Genomic DNA, 24,125 nt, shown 5'->3' with positions numbered 1-24,125 from the left:
CAAAAGTGACTAAAATATATTTTTTTTCTCACTCCAAATATCTTGTAAGAATATGAACGAGACCATACCAATGAGGCATGCAAGGATATTACACCTTTCATTTATGTTTGTAATATAACTTTCTCTAACCTCATACTCAACATTTCCAATCAAAATATTTTAATTAATTAAATTCAAATATTTTTATTACTTTACCTTCTACAATTTATAAGGGGAATAATTAAAATATTTATTTTAATACTTAAAACGGTTTACTTTACCTTCTATAATTAATTATTTCTTTTAAATTTTTTATCATTCACTATCATAATAGTCCATTAGTGAGTTTGATAGTAAGTGATTTTAAGAACATTCTCATTTAAGTAAATGATTTTATAACAAATCATTTTTAATAAATATTTTTTACAATTTTGAATTTTAAAAAGAAAATAATATATAACAAATCATTCTTAAAATAATATTTTTTAATTTAGTTTTAGTGTATAAAATGCAAAAATAAGATTATGTTTTACTAAACCTACGGGAACATGAAGTTATTGATCAAAATATTAATTAATAATGGGACATGAAGTTACTGTTCAAAATATTGATTATTAACGCGACATGAAGTTACTGTTCAAAATATTGATTATTAACGGGACATGAAGTTACTGATCAAAATATTTTTTAAAGTACACGGTGTCGAATCGCCTCAACCGGCCAGTCTATAAAAATCTTATTTAAATTTTGACAAAATAAAAATATTGTGCATGGACAATTAAAACTACAAGAACATGGTGCTAATATTAATACAGTTTTGATAGCACTTCGACATGGTCTCAATAACTTTGTGTTATTTATTTATAGAAAATCGATAAAATAAAATAGCATAATACTATTTAATATTCTCAAATTATAATTCATGCTATTGTACTTCTATGGGTCTTACAGGATAGGAATAGATAATCCGCTTAGGAGGTTGGAATTACAATAATCAATGATAGATAGGAATCGAATCAACAAATTGTCGTTTCAGCTTATTTTATAATCACTTATTTTAATTAGTTATTTGCTCAATTGTTCATAAATCAATCTAAAACCATAGACCCCCAATTAGATTTCTATTATTTAATATCAAAACAAGAATTCTTGCGATATGATACTCGAGTTGTCGTTACCGTTAACTTTAGTTTTCAAAAATACTTGTTTTTTATCCGTGTGCGACAGCGGATCACATACCCCACTTAAATTTAAAATTCTTATTAAGTTGGTCTTTCCTAAACTTCTCAAACTTAAGCCCTTTATCATCTTCACAATCATCTGGATCAGAGTTGTATAGCTCTTCACTAACACATTCATCATCTTCCCATTTCCTCTTATCGGAACCAGTTAACAATTCAGCTAGTATTGGACCATCCCTAATGGGTATAAAGACATCAATTCCATCTGCAATAGCAGTGGTTCTTTCATCCTCACTGTCATTCATCCCTTCAACTCCCTCTTCATCACTTCCATCTAACTCGGCCATTTCATTCACACGCCTAGGACTCTTAACTTTGATTTATATACCATTGACATCATGTTCCACAAACATTTCTCCATCTACTTGTATCTCACAAGCATATGCAGCAAAATCATAAGCATCATCATTATTCCTAATCTGGAAAAAAGTTTTCACCTATGTCAAGGATTTTGGTCCATGTTTTGTACGTCCCTTCTAAGTAATCTCACCCATTAACCAAATTATGAATGTTAACCATTGACCACTTCTCAAAGTGTTTCCCATTAACTATGGTTGAAACACCACCCCTGTATATCATGTCACCATCAATCAACCTTACAGACTCCCTTCCATGGTGAAAGACAACATTAAACACTTGCATGTTCTAAAATTAAACACAACAACAAATATAACACAAACTTCAGTTTAATTCAAGTAAGAGAGACAACAAACCAAACTAACTAGTGACATTTTTTCTGCGACTTGGCCGCGCTCCACCATGTCTTCGTCTTCTTTGATGATGGTCGTCTTCTCTACTTGCTATTTTCACGGGAAGGGGGGGTAAATATGAAAACATTTATTTTTTGTTTTTAACTTAAATATTACATGGGATTATTTAATCCAGTCAGCCAGCCATAAAATGTCACCTATGAGGAATCATTTACACAATCAGCGCAATAGTAATAATAGGGTCGTTGAAGACGAAAGACAATGTTAAACACTTGTATGTTATGAAATTAAACATAACACAAATTGCAGTTCAATTTAAGTAAGAGAGATAACAAACCAAACTAACTTGTGACATTTTGTCTGCATCTTGGTCGCGATCCACCATGTCTTCGTCTTCTTCGATGATGGTCGTCTTCTCTGCTTGTTATTTTCACGGGAATGGGGGGGGGGTTTAAATAAGAAAACATTTATTTTCTGTTTTTAATTTAAATATTACATGGCATTATTTAACCCAATCAGCCATCCATAAAATGCCACCTATGAAGAATCACTTACACAATCAGCACAATAGTAACAATAGGGTCGTTGAAGATGGAATCTGAATTTGGTAAGGGGGATCATAAAAAATATTCTTATACGGGGTGAAATCAAAACTCGCTAAAAAGTAAGAGGTTAACATATATTTAACCCTATATAAAGTTAGCAGGTAATTGACCTATTTAGTTAAAAATCCTTTAAAATTTACTTTTATAACACTGTCAATCATTAAATATATTAATTAAAATAATTAAATAAATCCTCAACACAATAACAATTCTCTTTATTGTCTCTTAAGCATTCATCAATTTCTTGATTTTATCCAAAAATCTTTGACGATTCGTTCATATCTTCAAAGATCAAAAACCCAGAAATTTACAAAACAACCTTTTACAAAAAAAAAAATGCATATCATCTTCAACTTAGTCAGAAAATCTTTGAAGATTCCTTATTTTCTTCAAAGATCTTACAAACAGAAAATCACCCAACCAACTTTTACCTAGAAACCAACTTCTTATCTTCATCGTCGTCTTCAACTAACCAAGAAATCATTGAAAATTTCTTCAAATCTTCAAATATCGGCAACCCAGAAACTCGCCAATTCATTTTTTCCCAGCAACACAAATTTATAACTTCAAATAACAAATATGAAAATAACATATATTAAAAATATCAAATCTAAAAAAATAACATATATAAAAAAATAACAGATCTAAAAAATAACATATATAAAAAGTAATAGATCTGATATAAAATCATTAACCATCACCTTGTGTGACACCGTGAAAAGGAAATTCCCGTTGAAAATCACGCAAAAACATATCTTGAGTTTTGTGAAGCACAGGTACTCCGTTTTAGGTAAAGTATCGGTACCGCAGGTACGCGCCGAAGCCGTACCAATTTTTTTTTACTTTGGTACAGCAACCGGTACACATTTGGTACACGTACCCAAAAAAATTATTTTTTTCGGTTTTAATTTTTTTTAATAACATAATTTAGGCTTTTTTAAATTAAGTAAAAATTATGTTATTTATTTATCATATTTATAAATAAAAAAACTGAAAGAAAAATTAAGTTTTAATCCTTCTCTTATATGCCCTTGTCGGCCTGCTGTTCTCTTCTGAGTTCTAACTGCTCTCTTCAAACCGAAAGGTACTGTTACATGTACTACTTTATTCTTTTCTTGTAAGTATTGGTTTAATTATTATTACATATATAGTAGTAAATAAGCTTCCGCCGTTGTGTTGTAAATTGTAAATTGTTATGTTCAATGTTGGATAACTTGGATTGTAGAGTAGCCTAGCCTGTAGCGATACTAGAAAAACTAAGTTTGGCTTTTGGAACATAGCATATCAATATATATTATATTATATTATAATGTTATCTAGTAAGTAGTAACTTTGACAATGACAAGGAAGGTAGTATACTAGCTTTTTTTTTCTTTCTTTTTTTAAGTCTGTATATTTTTTTAACTATTATTTTCTATTTCAGCTTGTAATTATATTTGATTAAATTACAATTTTTTATAGATGTTTTCTGGACAGCCTAGTTCGACACTTCTAACGGAAAAATATACAAGTGGAATAAAATGTAGTGACGACAATCATCCTCTTTGGGCTTATGTGACTTTGCTACAAAATAGGAATGAATCGAAAGGAAATGTTAAATGGTGTTGTAATTTTTGTCAAGTAGAATATAATGGCTCTTATTTTAGGGTTAAATCTCATTTGTTAAGAGAGAAGAATAAAGGAATAGCTATTTTTTCACAAGTGACAAATGAATATTTGGCTGAGATGCAAGAACTTCAAAGAAAATGCTCAAAACGTAGAACCTATACAAGTTCCTTTGCCGACCGGAACTACAAGTTTGAATCCACCAATTGAAAAGAATAAAAAAAAGAAGAGGATGTGATGGAACTTTATCAAAGACATTTAATAATGAGGCAAGAGACCATTTATCATCTGAAATAGGTAGATTATTTTATTCTACTAGTATGCCATTCAATGTTGCTAGAAATCCTTATTTTTTTAGTGCATTTACTTATGCGGAAAACACTTCTATATCGCGCTACATTCCTCCAAGCTATAATGTCATAAGAACTTCCATGCTACAGAGAGAGAAAGCTAACATTTTGAAACTACTCCAACCTATCAAAGACACTTGGCCAAAAAAGGGTGTGAGTATAGTTATAGATGGTTGGACAGATGTACAAAGAAGACCATTGAATAACTTCATGGCAACCCCGAGTGCAGGACTTTTGTTTTTGAAAGTGATTGATGGTACAGGTGAGTTCAAAGACAAACATTACATTGCTAAGTTAATATTGAATACAATTGATGAGGTTGGAGCATAAAATGTTGTCCAAGTTATTACTGATAATGCTCCGGTTTGTAAGGCTGCTGGGTTAATTGTTGAAAGTATGCATTCTCATATTTTTTGGACACCAAGTGTAGTGCACACATTGAATTTGGCGCTCTAAGGTAGTTGTTCACCAAAAAATACATCAAATAATGAAGTTTCTTACATTGAGTGTAGTTGGATTTCTAAAGTCGCTGATGATACTTTTATATCAGAAATTTTATTCTAAATCATTCCATGAGATTTGCTTTGTACAAACAATTTGTGCATTTGAGGCTGCTTTCTATCACTGAAACAAGATTCACATAAGTTATTATTTTGCTCAAGAGATTGCAAGTAAATAAGAAAGGTCTCTTGTCTATGGTAATTGATGAACAATGGTCTCAATATAAAGAGGACGGTGTTCAAAAGGCTGTTTTGTGAGAGAGACAATTTTAAGTGATCAATTTTAGGATAAAATTGATTACATTTTGAAATTTACAAATCCTATTTATGACATGCTTCGTTCTTGTGACATTGATGAGCCAAATATTCATTTGGTTTATGAGAAGTGGGATTATATGATAGAAGAAGTCAAATTAGCTATTTATAAACATGAAGGCAGGGAGTTGAATGAAAGTTCATCTTTTCATGAGGTGGTGCATGACATCTTAATCAATAGATGGACTAAAAGTTACACACCTCTTCATTTCTTGGCTCATTCACTTAACCCAAACTAAATCTCAGTTTGTTTTACTATTTTCTATTATATTTCAACTATATTACCTCACATATAAAACTTATATTTTATTTTGTTTAATAGTAGGTATTATTGTAAATAATGGCTTGATATATCTCCGAATCGTGTTGCCCCACATAGGGACAATGAGATTTGTATTGAAAGAAACAAATGCATACAAAGTTACTTTATGAATGCAAATGAAAGGCTAGAGGCAACTGTTGAACTTGTTAAATTGTCAAGTGCTGAAGGAGAGTTTGGCCAATTTGATTCATTACAAGATAGGTGGAACTTGAAACCAAATGAATGGTGGGTAATTTATAGATCTTCAACCCCTAAACTCCAATCAATTGTATTGAAACTTCTTTCGCAACCAACTTCTTCATCATCTGCTGAGTGAAATTAGAGCACATATGGATTCATTCACTCATTGAAAAGGAATAGGCTCAATCAAAAAAGGGCTGAGGATTTAGTTTTTGTTCATAAAAATCTCCGTCTTCTTTCAAGAAAGAGTGAGATTTATAATGAAGGAGTTCCAAAAATGTGGGATATTGGTGGAGATGAATTGGATCTATTTGATGGAGCTAGCATTCTTGAAGTTGCTACTCTTTCTCTCGATGAACCTGAACTAGAAGCTGCATTCATTGGAGAAGAAAATATTGATATTCAACCATGATTTTATGATTTATTAATATTTTTAAGTGTGATTTATTTAAGCAAAATATTTTTTAATTTTTTAATTTTATCGTTATTTAAAAATATAATTCTTAAGTTATTTTTATAATTGTATTTTTAAAGCACTATACTAACGTACCCATACCTGAGTTTTTCTAAAAATGTCGTACATCGTACCAGTACCCGTACTAGGTAGGGGTGGCAAAACGGATGGTGGTTCGCCGAGCCGGCCCACGCACCCGCTTAAAAATGGTGGATTGGGTTGGTATTTTTGACCCGTCGCCCACCAAAGCCCGCCCCGTCAAAACCCGTCGTCCACCTAAGCTCACCCCGTCAAAGCCCGCCGCCCGCTTAAGCCCGCCTCACTTATTCGTTAAACTCGTTTCGCCTTAAGTCTGCCATTTTTTAGTTGATTCAAGTAATTAAAATTTTTGATGGTTTTATTTAATACATTTATTTATAAATATATGCAATAATTTTTTAGGTAAAATTGTGTAAAAGATGCGTTATAAAAAATTGTTTTAAAAACAAGTGAAATTTTTTAATTGAAATGTAAAAAAAAACTATTAATTTATTAAAAAAATGAAAGAAAAACAATAAAAAATAGGTTGGCAAGTCCGCTGCCCGCCAACTCGTCACCTTGGTGGGGCGGACATGATTTTTACGCCCATTTTACTTGGCAGGCTTGCCCTCCCCCTCGCTTTTTGGCGGGCTTAAGACGGGGCAGGCGGCCCGTTTTGTCACCCCTAGTACTGGGTACGTGCCGGTACCTATGCAATGCAACTTGAGTTAGATTCATCCATCTTGAAGTAAAAACCCTGAAAAATTAAAGAAGAAAACATAAACAACATTAACGATTGAAAAGAAGAGGAATAAAGAAGAAGAGAGATAGGTAGAAAGAGAGAAAGAGAAAATGAAAGGATATGGTGTGAGAGCTGAAGAAATTTGGAGTGATATTTGAAAAATAAAGCCATACATTGTATTTGAGTTTGAGTTGGGAAATAAAACGTTTTACTTTGGAAACAAATGAAACAATTAATAATAATACAAAATAATGATTATTAGGGTTAATGTTTTTACTACCCGTTTTACCCCAATAAAGAAATAATTGACCTATCAGAAAACGGGATTAAATACATGAAATGCTTTTACTATTAAAGTGTTTATAGAAAAAATTGAAAATCCATATATGTAAAAGTACTTGCAAATTGACCAATCGTTAGTTGGTCCAGTGGTGATTGGCGCTGGACTTGGTAGGGAGAACCACGGTTCGATCCCCCGCAACTGCGATCGGGAGGGGGATGGAATCACTTGATGCCAGAACTCGCCCCCGAACCGGACTAAACCGGTGGTATAAAGCCAAAAAAAAAAGTACTTGCAAATTTGTCATACTATTAGTAAAACAATGTTTGTTACACTTTTTGTTCTTATTAAAGGATGCTCACTACTCTTCTTCTTCTTCTTCTTCTTCTTCTTCTTCTTCTTCTTCTTCTTCTTCTTCTTCTTCTTCTTCTTCTTTTCATTTTCACTATTTAAATATATTAAATTTTAAAAAAAATTAAAAAAGAGAAAATAATATAATTAAAGAGTATATATTGATGGGTAGGGGTGAAAATAGGTTGGGTAGAACTAAGCTTTGCCAAGCTTGAGTCTGACCTGCAAAAAATTATAAAGCCTAAGTTTGACTTGTGGTCTATCATAGACATTTTTTTAGGCATGAGCATGGCCTTTATGAAGGTCTGTTTGACATATTAGCCTACATAAAAGCCTATTAATTTGAATATTTATAAATAAAGAAATTCAACTAATGTTTAAAGAGACTAATAAATTAAAATATCACTGAGACTAAATTCTTATTTGCATTTACTTATTCAAAATTACCGATTAACGTAAGTTTTGCGATAATATTTGTTTAAAAGAACTCATGAAGACAACTAGAGACATTGTTCATAAGCTTTTTTCAGCTTATCTTTAAAAGTTGTTCAAGATAACTAAGCTTTATTTTTGTATTTTATTTCAAAGTACAAATAAAATATAATAATAAGTTTATTTAAATAGGCCGGCCTAATAGGTTTAAAACATGACTTAATTTCAATTTTGATCCTTCTATTATTCATTTTTTTTGGGTTTTAGTCCCCCTATTTTAAAATCCGAAATTTTAGTCCCTTTATTTTAGTTTTTTGAGGATTTTAGTCCCCTTGCAAATTCGAAGGCAATTTTTAATGAAATGGAACTCACATTGATGACATGTTCAACATAAATCTTAAACAAAATTAGTTTTTTTTTGAACATTTCAATGCTGAACTGACACTGACACATCATCAATGTGAGCGTTATTTCATTTAAAATTGCCTTCGAATTTCCAGGGGGGCCAAAATCCTCATAAAACTAAAATGTAGAGACTAAAATTCCGGATTTTAAAATAGGAGGACCAAAACCCAAAAAAAAAAAAAGATAATAGGAGGACTAAAATTGCAATTAAGCCAACACTTTTTATATGATCAATGGCCTAACCTTTTTAACTAAATAGGCTTATAAAAAAGCACAGGCCTTTTTCTATTTTAAAAAAGTCTGGTTTGAGCCTATATAGTTTAGGCCGTAGGCCCCTGTTAGTTGGTCTGACTCATTCCCACCCATATTGATGAGCATGTAAATATGATTTATATGTATCTACTTCCTCTTGTTTCGATATAAGCAATAGGGATGAAATAGGTCAGTCGACTTACAGGTTTATAGTCTACCTTATTTAAGATCAAGTCAGGTCTATATATGCGTATATATTAGAAAATATGTTAAATAGGTCAGCCTATATTTGTATATATAAGTTGGTATGTAAGATTTCATAGGTAAAATAGACTTTGAAAACTTTAATGTGAAACAGACTTTTAAATACATTTTTAGACTAGGTCAGACTTTTAAAAATGTCACACTAGATTTAAAAGAGAAGTCTATTTAGAGTTAGCGGTGGAAAAATGGGCTGCCTGCCACGCCTTGCCTTAAGCCCGCTAAAAAAGAGCGAGACGGGCAAGTCCACAAAAAAATGTGCATAAAAATCAAGTCCGTCCCGTCAAGGTGGCGGGCTTGCCCGTCTATTATTTATTTATTTTTTCATTTTTTTAATAGATTGATATGCTTTTTTTTTACCATTCAATTAAATTTTTCACTTATTTTTTAGAACTATTTTTAATAAAACATCTTTTTAACAAATTTTACTTAAAAAAATATTACATATATTCACATGCATAAAATAAAAGCATTAAGAATTAGAATGACTAGAATTAACTAAAAAAGAACACGCTTAAGACGAGACGAGCTGAACGAGTGAAGGATTTTAGCGGATCAAGTAATGGTGGACGACGGATTTTGGCACGGTAGACGACGGGTGCGCGGGGAGACCCAACAGATCATGGCCTATTTTGGCACACCTATTTAGAGCAAACTCAAACTTTTTAAATTTATTGTAAGCCATGCTAAGACCTTCTAAAATCTACCCTATTTTCACCCCTAAGCAAAAAAAAAAAAAAATCTTTAAAAATGTCTTAAGTGTATTTAAGTTATTAGTTAAAATACGTTGTTTCAGCCTGAATATACATTAAATACATTTTAAAAATCTAAAATATAAGAATTGAATCAATAATGTATGAATAATTTAGAATAGTAATATTAAAAATAATAATTATAGAAGAACTTTGCTTATATTAGAGACTATTGATTTTCTTTTTCTTATATTTGAGAGGAGGGTGTATAAGTATTTACTAATGTTGTAGTTTTAAGATTTTTTTTTGTTTTTGTTAAATTAAATTTTATATCAATACTTTTAATTTCTCTATTTTAATAAATTTACAATAAGTCATTATTTTTTAATTTGAAATTTTTAGTGTTTGAATTATTATAGGCTTAAATAGTCTTTTGGTCTCTGTAAGTTGGCGTATTTTTGTTTTTCATCCCTGCATTTTTATTTTTGGGGATAAAGTCCTCAAATGTTAAATTTCATTTGATTTTAGTCCCTAAAGTGAAAATTCGCAGGAAAATTCGTAGGTTACCTGTGAATTTTCCTTTGAATTTTCATGCGGATTTCAATTTTAAGGACGAAAACTAAAATGATTTTAACATTCAGGGACCATTTCCAAGAAAAATAAGATACAGGGACGAAAATAAAAAACACGCCAATTTACAGGGGGAAAAAACTATTTAAGCCATTATTATATTTAGTACAATTTTGGTCTCAGTTCAATCTTGTGATATTTTTTTTAAATAACCATGTATGAAAAAAAATTACGCAAATAACCACGTTTCGGAAAAAATTACGCAAATAACCATGTTTCAGAATACGTTGACACCAAGGCGCCATGTGAGATGGCGCCACCATTGTACCAGATGAAGGGAGGCGCCAAATGGGATGGCTCCTATGAAGGGAGGCGCCATTTGAGATGGCTCCTATGTGAAGGTTTTCTGCAATAAGCCATCTCAGATGGCGCCTTGGTGTTTTTTTTTCTCTTTTTTTTCTTAAATAATTGAGAATGAACACTTGAACAAAGACGGCAAAGATTTTCATTAAGATAAAATGATTACATAATAGGAATACAATTACATAAAATTTAATTATTGTTCGGATTTTGAAAACGACTATTGCGAGATCGCCTAGTTCGTTGTTGCACTCTAGGAGCTTCATGTTGTGGTTGGGTTGAGGGCCCCGTGAAATCAATGCGTTCAGCGTCCATGTAATCTGTCAGATCAAAATCTTCCGAAGTCCCGCTTGCAAATAATCGCTGACCCATGTTGTCAAAATTTTGTCGCATCGGTGGGGGAGTGGGATCAATGCGAACTCGATAACATTGCTCATCCGAAAAAATTTGGTAAGTTGGAATTGGATTTTGTGGAGTTTGGTACGTATAGGTTTGTTGGCCAGTATGGTGTGATGGTTGGCTGTAGGTGGGGTCGATTGGGGAATATTGTTCATGCATGCCCATGTCTGGGCTAGGGAATGATGAAGGGCCTGCACCGTCGCTTCGAAAGTATTGTCTTTGTTCTTGGTATTGTGGTTGTGTGTGGGGCATGTCGGTGTATTGGGGTTGGGTGCTTGTGGATCTGCGTCGCCGTTGTGTTTGATATCGTCATCTAACCAGCGTTTCAACTCTCTCTTTAGACGCTCCATGGAATGGATGTTCCAAAATTTCATTTTAATCGGCGGTTTAACGGCCGAGAAAAATACATACCCATCTCTTGTGAAAATCTCAGAAGCCATGATGAAAAAATTTTGGGAGAAAATGAGAAGATTTAGTGAGAAAGTGTGAAGAATGGTGGAGAAAGGGGGTATTATTTATAGAACACACATATACAAGGAGGAGCCATATAAGATGGCCCCTCCTCCTAAAAATTGAAGGGAGGCGCCATTTGACATGGCTTATTGGACTGAGTGTGCCATGTCAGATGGCGCCTAGGTATAAAAAAAGGGATTAAGCCATGTGAGATGGCGCCTTGGTGTCAACGTTTTCTGAAACATGGTTATTTGCGTAATTTTTTCTGAAACGTGGTTATTTGCGTATTTTTTTAATACATGGTTATTTAAAAAAAAATTCCAATCTTGTAGTCCAAAAAATGATATTTTCTATTAAAGAATTGGACTAAATCATTTTTTTGGGAAAAAAATCACGAGGCTAAATATATAAATTCATACCGAAATTGTAACAAGTATAATAATTAAAGAACCGCATTTGATTTTAATTAAAAGGATTATTTTTATTGGCTTCATAAAATAAAATAGATAGACCAAAAATACCATTAAATTAATAAACAAAACTATAAAAGTTAAGCATTATTGATTTTATTACTTGTATAGATTGTTAGACGATAGGAATGGTCTAGAGGGGGGTGAATAGACCACCTTTTTTCGACTTAAGAAAATTTTAGCTTTTGAAACGTGACTTCCCTGAATCACTCAATCGTCTAAGAGCGATTGTGTTATCGGGGACCGGATATGTGCACTAAACCGAACGGATGAAAAATGACGAATAATGAATTACGTTTTAACGAATATATAAATTGCTTCAATTGCACACTTGATGGTATATTACTCACAATGAACGTTTACACTAAAATTAGAACAAAAATTGATTGAGTAATTTTATCGAACACTTGGTGATCGATATTTACCAAACCTTAGTTTTTGCTCAACAATGGAAATAAAACGAAACAAATAGAAACAAGATAAAATTAAGAACAATAAAGAACACGAGATTTGTTAAGGCAATTCCTCTATCGTCCTCGCAGGAGTACGTCTGCCCCTAATTTCAAATGAAATTAGGAAAGTTTTATTTGATTGCAAAATGTTTAACAAGGATAGAATGTACCAATCACCAACTACACACATGCAGTAAAATTGAATACAATTCAATCCTCCCCTTGATTCAAGTTGAATCAAGTCAATGTCAATGATCTTCACCGATCAAGACCCCGATCGTTCCTTTCTCAATCCTCTGGTTGTAGCCAGTTTGTTGAGCGGATCTTCAATCCCTCAATCCCTTATGCACGGCTGAATTGATTACCAAAGCGAACCGATCGTCAAAAACCTTCGTACAAAATATTTGATGAAGAAGGAAAAACCCTAAGGTTTTATACAAGAAACACCCTCAACAATCTTCACTCGAACAAGATAAATGTCTACCGTCGAATCTCGAACAAGACAAATGTCTACCGTCGAACCTTATCAACACACGTTCCTTACTTCGATCGAAAAAGATGATTATGTGTGATTTTTGATCAATAAGCGAAAGGTTGAAGATGAGAAGAAGCTTGAGTATATCTCTCACGTTTCTTGTTAAATGCTTGAGAATGATCATTTGAATATATATACCATACACATTGCATAGACCAATTTGAATCCAGCAAAAACCAGTTTGAGAAGCGACAGGTCGACCTGCTCCCCTGCATAGGTCGACCTGTAGAAAGTATTGCACCTGAAAATGAGTTAAGTGTGACACTTGCGTCGACCTGAAGGGTCGGCGTGCGCATTCCCGTGAGTTCCTCAAAATGCCATGCGTCGACCTAGTCCATCAATGCGTCGACGCATTTTGCTCTTGCACTTGAATCACCCAAAAATTGATGCGTCGACTTGAAGGGTCGGCGTGCGCATACCCGAGATTGCACCAATGTTCAATGCGTCGACCTGAAGATGTAATGCGTCGACGCATTCAGCCCTTACATGGAATTTTTCAGAAAATGCTTGCAGTAGGCCAGCCTATAGTGTTTATGAGTCGACCTATTAATGTCTTGTAGCCAAAAATACTTGTCTTTGTTGCATTTACTTGATTTCTATGATTCCACTCCAGTTGTAGTTTATTCACAATGTTTTGACATCATGAAAACCACACCATTACCCTCACATAGATTTTATTACTACTTGTTTAGGTTGTTTCCGTTTCTCCAAACAATTATTCCTGTTCTGTCCCAGAAGATATTGGGGGTTTTTGTTATACAATCTTAGGTATAATTAAAATAATTTATATTTTATGAGATTGTTAATAATAGTGTGCTTATATTCTTTGCATAAAAAATAATAATTTATAAAATAATTAATCGTAAAAGTAAGGATATTTTAATAAAAATATACCTTAATTAAATAATTTTTAATATATGTTAAGAGTTTTTAAACCACTGAAATTTTGAAAATTTTGGAATAAAAAATAAAAATATAATTCAACTGAAAACTATTAAACATCTTTCATACCAAATTTACAGCACATAATATTATATTTGTTTGAATACCAAGTAAATATTAATAAATTTTCAAAATAGCAAAATCATCAAAGGCTATGATAAAACAGTTTGTTGTACAACTCTCCAAGCACAGCTAAGGCAGTGATTCTTTTCCTTGAAAATGGTTATCCGTAAAGAAACATAGGAGTCACAAAAGCATAATATATTAAACCCATTATGAAGCAATCTTTAATTCCTCCTTTAGCTTTTTTTCCTGCTAATATGAAGTACATTTAAGATTCTCTTATTGCCTTCCAAGTCATTCCATTCACTTTATTCACACACAAGACAACATTTAACTAAATGTCATTCAGCTCTTGTAATATAAATACACTAACATTACACCCAAAATTTATACACACTTGTGTTATTAAGAGGGAAGGTTTCATTCAAGTGCCTTACAAACATGCATTCAGAATCAGTGAAATCAAGTCAATCTCCCCCTGGTGAAGGTGAGAAGCATAAGAACCTGGATAGAGAAATTAGGGAGATGGTTTCTGCCATCACTGGTCGTGTCACTAATTTTCATAAACCAGGTTCCACCCATCATTTGGACAATGAGGATGAACATGGCACTAGGATCATCACGCTTGCAGGAACCAACGAAGGAGCTACTCTGCGGAGTGAAATGGACGAAAAATCAGGTAAATATTTTTCTCATGAAGAGCCTGAATTATTGAGTACTTATGTTAACAGCAACTTCCAGGCCATCAACAACTCAATCATGCTTGGTGGTAACTACCATGCTAATGATCCTGGTGTACGCATGGATATTGAAGACTTCACTGAGAATCCCGAAAATCGCCATAAGACTGAGAGGCATGGCAAGAAGGACAAAAAGGAAAAGGATAAGAAAGGGAAAGAAAGTTCCAAAAGTGAGCAACACTCTGATTAGTAAAGCTTATGATCAAAACTATATATGGGGGTGTCAAAGAATAACTGCAACCTGCACTTTTTTGGAACTAGAACTTCTGTGTCCCACGTTAAACCACTGGTTAATGTGTGATTTGAAAGACTATGTTCCCCTAATGATTTTTATTTTATTTGTGTTTGTTCTTCATTTGTTTGTGGGTTATTAAATCATCAATAGAGGAAAAGTAAGTTACTGTTTCCATGCTGAAAAATATTATATAAACACATGCTTGTTGGGTTCTGAGTCAAGCAAGTCATTATACATACTCAGGCATTATGTATCATCATGATATCATAAAATTTTAATCCTTGTGTTTCAATCCATTATTTGAAAAGATTACTCTAGTTGCAAACCTATCGACAAATAGCATTACAAACATTAATAATGTCTTTCGAGTTTCGTCCCCTATGAGGATTTACAGTATTAGTGAAGGGCCATCAATTAGTTGTGCAAACCTTTGAAGAACTGCAGTAAACTTCATAGACCAACTAACCATATTAATATTTACACAAAAGGATGTATCTGATAAAGATGAATAAACAAATCTGGTAACTCTGTCAACAAGTTGCAGGTTCAGCTCCATCATGTAAAGCACAGCAAATTGTAGCTTTATGATGCCCTCCATAAACTTTAATATCTTCACCAGTTGACATAGACCAAAGCCTAGCAGTTGAATCAGAGGAAGCTGCAATGGCAAAGTGTATTGGGGTAAAAGTTTGAATGAAGCAACAATTGATTACCAATATGTCAAAATAACAATAACGGCTGACCATTCAAATTCACAATTGATAATGCAAGGTTTATTTGCAATCGGGCATAAGTAGTCTAATTACAGCTCATTATGCAACAGCAAAATCGGTAGTTTTAAAAGCAGTCGTAGTTTGGGCGGGTCGCTCAAAGTCACCACTCTCAACCACTATTTCAACTTTTACAACTTCCATTAATCGCTTTTAATCTTTTAAATAAAAATTTGGTCTGATAGAGTATAATTAAAACACAACTTTTAGTATAGGCTATTGAAAAATTCTAAGCAGTACAATTTTAAATTATATATTTACTAATAGCTAATTTAAGTTTAACCTTCCTACTAAAATTACATATGTATAGCCAATTTAAGTTTGCACCTACACTCTACTCTGTCCAGCATTTTTTAAATCTGGATTCTGGAGGACTAAATGATCATGTTTTTTTTTACTCGGCCCATAAGATATTTGATTTTCTTTAAAGAAAGATAAACGATCATGGTAAGCAGTTGGTAAATAAAATGAAAGACCAATCAGCCATCAAAAACTACACAAAATGTAATTTCATGAATCAACCTTATCATTACTTAACATTTCCTGTGAACTGAAGGATCCAATTCTGCACAATGCAGAAGATAAGGGCCTGTTTCTATGTAACGACTATACTATAAAATGCGTTTTAAAACTCTTTAACACTAGTATCATCAAATCATTACAGAAGTTAGAAAACCATAATTATTATCACCTAAAAAGGCTAAATACTGATGTGACAAGTGTTCAAAAGGAAACCCATTTACATATCCAGTTCCTAGACGTGTATAAGAAGACATATACCAAAAAAAATTACCAAGTTAGTACCTGTAATAAGGTAGGCACCATCCACTGAGAAGACACAGTCCCACACCCAACGTGTATGACCTGGGATGTACAGCAAACCTCGTTTCAGGTTTAGGAAATTTTGGGAAAAGGGCAGAGAGAGAAAAGGCACTACATACATTATCACATAATTTCATGAATTACCTATCAAAGTCTTCTCTAATGTAAAACCATCAACGTTCCATATCTTGACAGTATTATCAGAAGATGCAGTTGCCAAGTACCTAAAAATGTCACCAAGAAATATTAACATCTTAAATAAGCTAGAGGTACATTTGGAAGTTAAAAATATAAATAGAGACATAGAGATTGTCAGTCCTGAAAATAACTAAAGCGGTCCTGATCCCAAACCAGCCTGCGTACCATCATTAAATTAATGGAAGCTACAACCCGGTCAAAACAATTTAAGCTAAATTTAAAGACCTGGGAACGTTCTCTATTAGATTGTTGATGCTTCCCGTTCAAACTGTTATTTTACAACTTGCATATTGCCAACTCAAACAATAATGAATTTAAATATTATAAACCACATTGAATAACAAAATAAAGTGCAGCTCCATCTTCATAGCAAGAGAGATGAATATGACTGAAGGAGCATACTGCCATAGGAAACTGATTTTATTTTGATAAAAGGCAGCATAGACTCCCGCAACTTATATTCATAGTAACATAGCATGTGTGTACATATCTGACGCATATATGCAAATTCAAGTAAAACCAATTAAAAAAATAAATTTTATCTGAAGTTTTTGTGTTGCTTGCAATGAATACAGACCTTGGCCCGTTACTCATAGTAATCAACTCTAATCAAAACTTGTTTCAGTGAAAGAAAAATCTGCCATTAAAATCATGCGCTTTTTAGAAAAAGAATCATCGATATACTTTTTGTAGCTGTTCAGATTCATTAAAGAAACTAGGCAGTTCCTAAGAAAAATTTAGAAAGTTATATTATAATAGAATGCATATTCATTATACATGAACACTAGTAAAATTATACAACTTACTTGGGGCTCGTTGGGAAGTTCAGTAAACTGCTTATTAAGAGTCTCACATCAGACAATATTTATCCTAAAAATATGTTTATAAGTGGGGAGTGGGGACAATCCTCACCTTACAAGTCAGTTTTGTAGAGTTGAGTTAGGCCCATACACACATTCTAAGATGGTATCCTAGCCTAGACTACCTGCAATCAGGTTTCCCCTATCCTAACCAGGGTGTGTGTTAAGAATTTAAAATTGAATAATATTTGTCCTGAAAAAATGTTATAAGTGGGGGCAATCACCACCTTATAAGCCGGTTTTCTAGGAATGAGTTAGGCCCAACCATTTATATTCAAGCCCCAACTTCAAAAGTCATGGGCGTGAGGGGTGTGTTAAGAATCTTAATCCGATTAATATGTGGCCTGAAAAGCTTAGCCACTGGCCAGTAACTGACCACAACCTTTTCCATCTCCGAACTTAATTAGAGTACGGGAAAAAAAATTAATAAAGACAACATAAGCACATTCTTAATGACCTGTGCGGATCGCAAAACTCAGGTGATAAAAGACATTTGAGGATGTAGCCATTGTGTGCTTGCAGCTTATGAAGTGGCTCAAAGTTTGTCATTGTCTGCACAAAAACACATTCCATTGGTAAAGATAAGTAAAGATTGACATGAGAATGACATTATCGTGATATTTCTATCAAGGCACAACCTGGGTCCCTCGCAACAGACGCCACACATAACATGTCCCATTATTATTTGCTGCTACTACCAAGCTGCCATCCCACATCACTGTCAGAGAGCGTACAGCCGTATCCACCTCTGGCACCTACATTTCTTCCACAAATTGAAACTAATGTTATGCCCATAATTTTTGTCAATGGGTGGGAGAGAAAGAGGGAGGACATAATAGAAGCACTGATCAACCTTAGCCTAAGGAAATAGTGGACAATTACCCAAAGGACATAGATAAGAAAAAACATCTACATGTTGAAGATGCATGGCTATTCGGTGTATAATGGAATTAAGAGTGCATGTGGGATGTAAAAGAGAAAGAAGCATTGCATGTGTTAGCCCGATGAGTGACTAACTTACAACTACAAGACTTATAATTCAAATATTTCATTATTTTTAAATATTATTCTGGACTTATTTAATCTTTTCATAGAGAACATTTCAAAATCTATTCTAAACTGATAGTGACATACAGTAAAAAGAGTTCATAACTCATACCAATTCACAGCTGCATGAATTTGCTGTCAAATCCCACACACGAATATTGCCATTTTGATCACCAGATATTAGTTCAGTCTGTTGGATCACATGAAAAATCAGTGAGAACCACAAAGCAAGAACCTATATGTACAAATATCTCATGTACTTGGATATTTGAAGAACTAAGGAACCATAATGAATGAAGAAACAGTATGAAAGAGACATGTTTGATGCTTCGAATGAAACATAAAGAAAGAAAATGCGCCCTTAATATTGAGCTATGTGATAATCCAGATATAAACACCAATCAATAAACCAGTAGTTAAATGAATCTCATAACAGTGACAAGTAATTGAAAGCTAAAAGTGTGTTGTAAGACAAATTTAGTCCAAGTTATCTCTTCATAATTTTTAATACCGTTTTAACTAATGTAACCATAAATCAGGGATAAATTGTATAGCGGCCAACAAAAGTGAAACATAACCTGATTTGGGTGCAACACAACACTGTTAACTGCTGCACGACTTTCATATTCTCTTTGACAACCTGGTGCCCTGCATTTTGTCATCAAATAAGCAAAGTCTATTGTTTGGACCAAATTTTGAGGACTAATCTCATAATACAAAATTGTTGAGCAAAATAACATCTACTTCACCTCAAATCCCATATCTTAACTGTGCCATCCTCTGAACCAGAATACATCCAGTTCCCATCACATTGAAACCCAACTGCCATTACATTATTGGTATGTGAATCATAGCTCATTACCTGCCACACAATGAGGAACATTAAATATTCAGAACCAGAAAATGAATAATTTTTGGAGGTAAGTGCATCCGTTAAAAAGACGTACCGGCTGAGGGCTATTTGAGTTAACATCAAACAACCGAATGTGAGGATTACCAGCTGCAGCTAAGAAGCGTTTATCCGGGGTTATCTCCAGCCGGTTTACTTGCTATACAAATTAAATACAGCAAAATTAGTATCACAATATCGAATGTAAAATCACCAAAACCATGATAAATTCCTAATTCACAATCAATCACCATCTAATAAAAGACAAATCTAGAAACACCAAAACAGCTAAGAAACTAGTAGCACATAATCAGAACCTATGAAGCATGGACACCAACCAGACCCAACACTGACACATTGACACAGGTAATAATTTGAAAAAATAAATAAATTAAACGTAATCAAGTCTCAGTGCAGGTGTCAATGCTAAATATTCATAACTCCAAAAACAGCTGAGCAAATCAGCTAAAATCTAATCAAAAAGTTCTTGCAAGCAAATTTGATTCTTAAATTTAACATATCTTATATAAAACATGGAACTATCATCCCTAAACCCTAAATAAATTCAAACCTAGATTGGATTATTCAATAGCTGCAAAAACAAAAAGGAATCAGAAGAAATGAACCAAACCGAATCAGGATATTGGATGGTGCGGTAACATCTACCACTCTTGGCTTCCCAAAATCGAATGGTGTGATCATAGCTGGCAGTGGCGAGTATCACTGATGGTTGACTCATCCTATAACAAAAATCTTCTTCTCTTTCTTCTACTATCAATATACATTTATCTATCAACGGAAAACCTAATATGAATTGATCGATCAGAATCAACTGAAATTGAATTGTACAAAAAGTGTGATAATTTTTGGAAATGAGAATGAAAATAACCTTGGTGGTGACGGAAAAGCGAGAGAAACGCGAGGAGGAGGTCACGGTCACCGGGAGTTTCTGCCGCCGCTAACGACGGTGTCAAAAGAAAGCCGTACAAGTCAATTCAGGAATTTTCATGACTCACGATCTAAAACGTGCCGTTTTGATATTTTTCTGTTTGAGAAAAGTAAAATACACTCTAAAAAATGTTGCACTTTTTATTTCCATATTTAGCTGTTTTTTTTTTTTAATTCTATTAAAATTCAGTTTTTTGCCTTTAATTTTATTTTGTTTGGAAATTTATTGATTTCCCTTATTTTTTTCAGATTTAGTATTGATAAAGAATAAAAAAAAAAAAGGGTTAAACATGGAATGGGCTTGTGGAATCTTCCTAGTTAGGACTGAATCTTTTTATGTTGCGCTTGCAAGTTTCAAACCCTTGTCATAAGGGTGAATGGAGTGCTACCCTACAACCAAGCCATCAATGTTATATGGTTAATAAGGCCAAGGAAATGTATATATTTAGATGTTCAGTTTTCAATTAATTAACTAATGGTATAGAGTATAAATAATATTATTAATTATTTCTTTATTAATATTTATTAATATTAATATATTACTTTATTTATTTATTTATTTATTATTAATATTTATTAATATGTATATATTATTTTATTTATTATTAATATACTTTATTATTAATATATGTTAATATATACGTTTATTATTTTATTATTACTATTTATATATAATTTTATTTATTTATTTATTAATATATGTTTATATATGTATATTAATATACTTTATTTATTTATTAATATAATGTTAATAATATTATTTACGTAATATAATGTTAATAATATTAATAATATTAATAATATATTAATAATGTTAATATAATTAGTAAAATAATAAAATAATAAACATATATATAAACATATATTAATAATAAAGTATAATAATAATAAATTAATTATATAACCATATATTAATAATATATGTTTATTAATATTTATATATTACATTATTTATTTATTTACTTTATTTATTTATTATTAATATTTATATTAATATTTATATATTACTTTATTTATTTATTTATTTATTTATTATTAATATTTATATATTAATTTATTTATTTTTTATTTTATTTATTATTAATATTTATATATTACTTTATTTATTTATTTTATATAATTACATATTTAAATTTATAAACATATATATAAACGTAATTATATTAAATTTATTAATTAAATATTATTTAATTACATTTATAATTTATTTATTTATATAATATTTATTTATTAAATAAATTGTATAATATTATATAATTACATAATTACATTTATATAATTATTCATTTATAAATTTAATATAACTTTTACATAAATTAATTAATTAAATAAATTTTACGTAATATATAAATAAGTAATATTTTATATATTTTACGTAATATAAATATTAATAATGATATTAATAATATAAATATTAATAAACATATTAATAATATAAATAATAAATAAATAAATAAATAAATAAATAAATAATATTAATAATAAATAAATAAAGTAAATAAATAAAATAATATATAAACATTAATAATAAATAAATTAATTAATTTATTAATTAAATAATAAAATTTACGTAATATATAAATAAGTAATATTTTATATATTTTACGTAATATAAATATTAATAATAATATTAATAAAATAAATATTAATAAACATATTAATAATATAAATAATAAATAAATAAATAAATAAATAATATTAATAATAAATAAATAAAGTAAGTAAATAAAATAATATATAAACATTAATAATAAATAAATAAATAAATTGAATAATAAATTTTACGTAATATATAAATAAGTAGTATTTTATATATTTTACGTAATATAAATATTAATAATAATATTAATAATATAAATATTAATAAACATATTAATAATATAAATAATAAATAAATAAATAAATAATATTAATAATAAATAAATAAAGTAAATAAATAAAATAATATATAAACATTAATAATAAATAAATAAATAAATTAATTAAATAATAAATAAATAAAGTAATATATAAATCTTAATAATAAATAAATAAATAAAATAAAATATAAATATTAATCATAAATTTATAAATAAAATAATACATTATAAATATGAATATATACTATTATTGAAGAAAAAAAAGTAGAAAATATGCTACATATACAGATCCTTCCATACTTAGAACATGAAAGTATCTATAGTCTAGTGGTAGAGGGAGTGCATGTTTACGGGTGCAGTTAGCGTGCATAGATAAAAATTTATGCACCGTGCATAGATTATTATGGACCCTTGGATCATTGGATCAAATTCTAGACATGTGCATAAGGAAAATCCTTATGCATATTAGCCAAAGCCCATGTTTACCTCCTGAACCAGGGTTCGAATCTTGCCCATGGTGTTTTATTTTTCTTGTATTTCTACAAGCATCCAGCTGGCGTCCTGCGTGTCAAGCCACGTCACCAAGATTCTGTCCAGCTATTTAAAATCAAAGGAATCTTCCTCCACAAGGTTAAGCGTTGTGGAATCTTTTTTTGTTAAGGGGCAAAGGCTAAATTTTTTTTAATAAAGGGGAAAACCGAAACTCGCTACTTTGGCAGGGGGCAAATGGTATTTAACCCTAAAAAAAAGAATTTTTTATGATATGATATTGTGGCTTTTATACCAAGAAAAAGAGCATACAGAAATTGAGTTAAAGGTTGTAGCAAAAGCTCTTGTTGAAATATGAAGGATTTCAAAGCAAGAAAAAGAGTCGGAATAGTTCAGACATGAGAGAGCCAAGTCTAAACACCATATTCGAAGAAATTTATTAAGGTTTGTAACTCATACAATCTAACGTTTTTTTTTATTTAAGTATGATGTTGACTTTAAGTGACGCAGCGTGCAATGTGTGACATGTCACCGCCAGCTTCCGTTAGAGAAAGTAGACAGCAGAAATCAAAAGTGCGGGTGAAAAATTTTAGGAGAACTATTATTCGGAAAAAAATTTATAGGAACTAAAACTGAATAATAAATTGTTTATAGGGATAAAAAATATAGTTAACCTTATTTTAAAATTATAGGAGATTTCGGTAACAATTTAATAGTGAAGGATAGAAAAACACTTAGAAAGGGGGGGTTTGAATAAGTGTAGCTTTAAAAAACTTGACCGATAAAAATAAATTGCACAGTTATTTTTATCCTGGTTCGTTGTTAACTAAACTACTCCAGTCCACCCCCGCAGAGATGATTTACCTCAACTGAGGATTTAATCCACTAATCGCACGGATTACAATGGTTCTCCACTTAGTCAGCAACTAAGTCTTCCAGAGTCTTCTGATCACACACTGATCACTCCAGGAACAACTGCTTAGATACCCTCTAAGACTTTCTAGAGTATTCTGATCCACACGATCACTCTAGTTACAACCTGCTTAGATAACCTCTAAGACTTCCTAGAGTATTCTGATCCACACGATCACTCTAGTTCCTTACAACTTAATGTAATCAATTCTAAGAGTATTACAATTGCTTCTTAAAAGCTATAATCACAAACTGTGATATTTCTCTTAACGTTTAAGCTTAATCTCACTAATATATTACAACAGCAATGTAGTGAGCTTTGATGAAGATGAAGATTCTGAGCTTTGAATAGAACAGAGTTTCAGCAAGTTAATATGAGTTGTTTTGTTCAGAATCGTTAACCTTGCTTCTCATCAGA

At 31.5% G+C, this 24,125-nt stretch overlaps 2 protein-coding genes across 3 annotated transcripts; one reads left to right on the top strand and one right to left on the bottom strand.

Annotated features, from left to right (window-relative positions):
• The first annotated feature begins 14,320 nt into the window (after nucleotides 1-14,320).
• Nucleotides 14,321-15,149, top strand: LOC131644860 (uncharacterized). The gene has a single exon (XM_058915472.1). The coding sequence runs from the start codon at nucleotides 14,380-14,382 to the stop codon at nucleotides 14,866-14,868; it is 489 nt and encodes a 162-aa protein (XP_058771455.1). The 5' UTR covers nucleotides 14,321-14,379; the 3' UTR covers nucleotides 14,869-15,149.
• A 25-nt stretch (nucleotides 15,150-15,174) lies between these two features.
• Nucleotides 15,175-20,556, bottom strand: LOC131644859 (target of rapamycin complex subunit LST8-1). 2 transcript variants are annotated; one of them, XM_058915470.1, is made up of 11 exons: nucleotides 20,389-20,556; nucleotides 20,131-20,303; nucleotides 19,558-19,659; nucleotides 19,360-19,472; nucleotides 19,189-19,258; nucleotides 18,723-18,800; nucleotides 18,202-18,318; nucleotides 18,021-18,115; nucleotides 16,650-16,729; nucleotides 16,488-16,547; nucleotides 15,175-15,571 (listed from the first exon to the last, which is right to left on the bottom strand). In XM_058915470.1, the coding sequence occupies exons 2-11, from the start codon at nucleotides 20,236-20,238 to the stop codon at nucleotides 15,444-15,446; spliced, it is 951 nt and encodes a 316-aa protein (XP_058771453.1). In that variant the 5' UTR covers nucleotides 20,239-20,303; nucleotides 20,389-20,556; the 3' UTR covers nucleotides 15,175-15,443. The 2 variants fall into 2 exon arrangements, with proteins under 2 accessions (XP_058771453.1, XP_058771454.1); XM_058915471.1 differs by having other exon boundaries at nucleotides 20,131-20,288.
• Nucleotides 20,557-24,125: the final 3,569 nt, after the last annotated feature.

This window comes from Vicia villosa, linkage group LG1 (genome assembly GCF_029867415.1).
Source record: "Vicia villosa cultivar HV-30 ecotype Madison, WI linkage group LG1, Vvil1.0, whole genome shotgun sequence".
NCBI classification, from domain to species: domain Eukaryota; kingdom Viridiplantae; phylum Streptophyta; class Magnoliopsida; order Fabales; family Fabaceae; genus Vicia; species Vicia villosa.
This window is presented reverse-complemented; position numbering and strand designations above follow the sequence as displayed.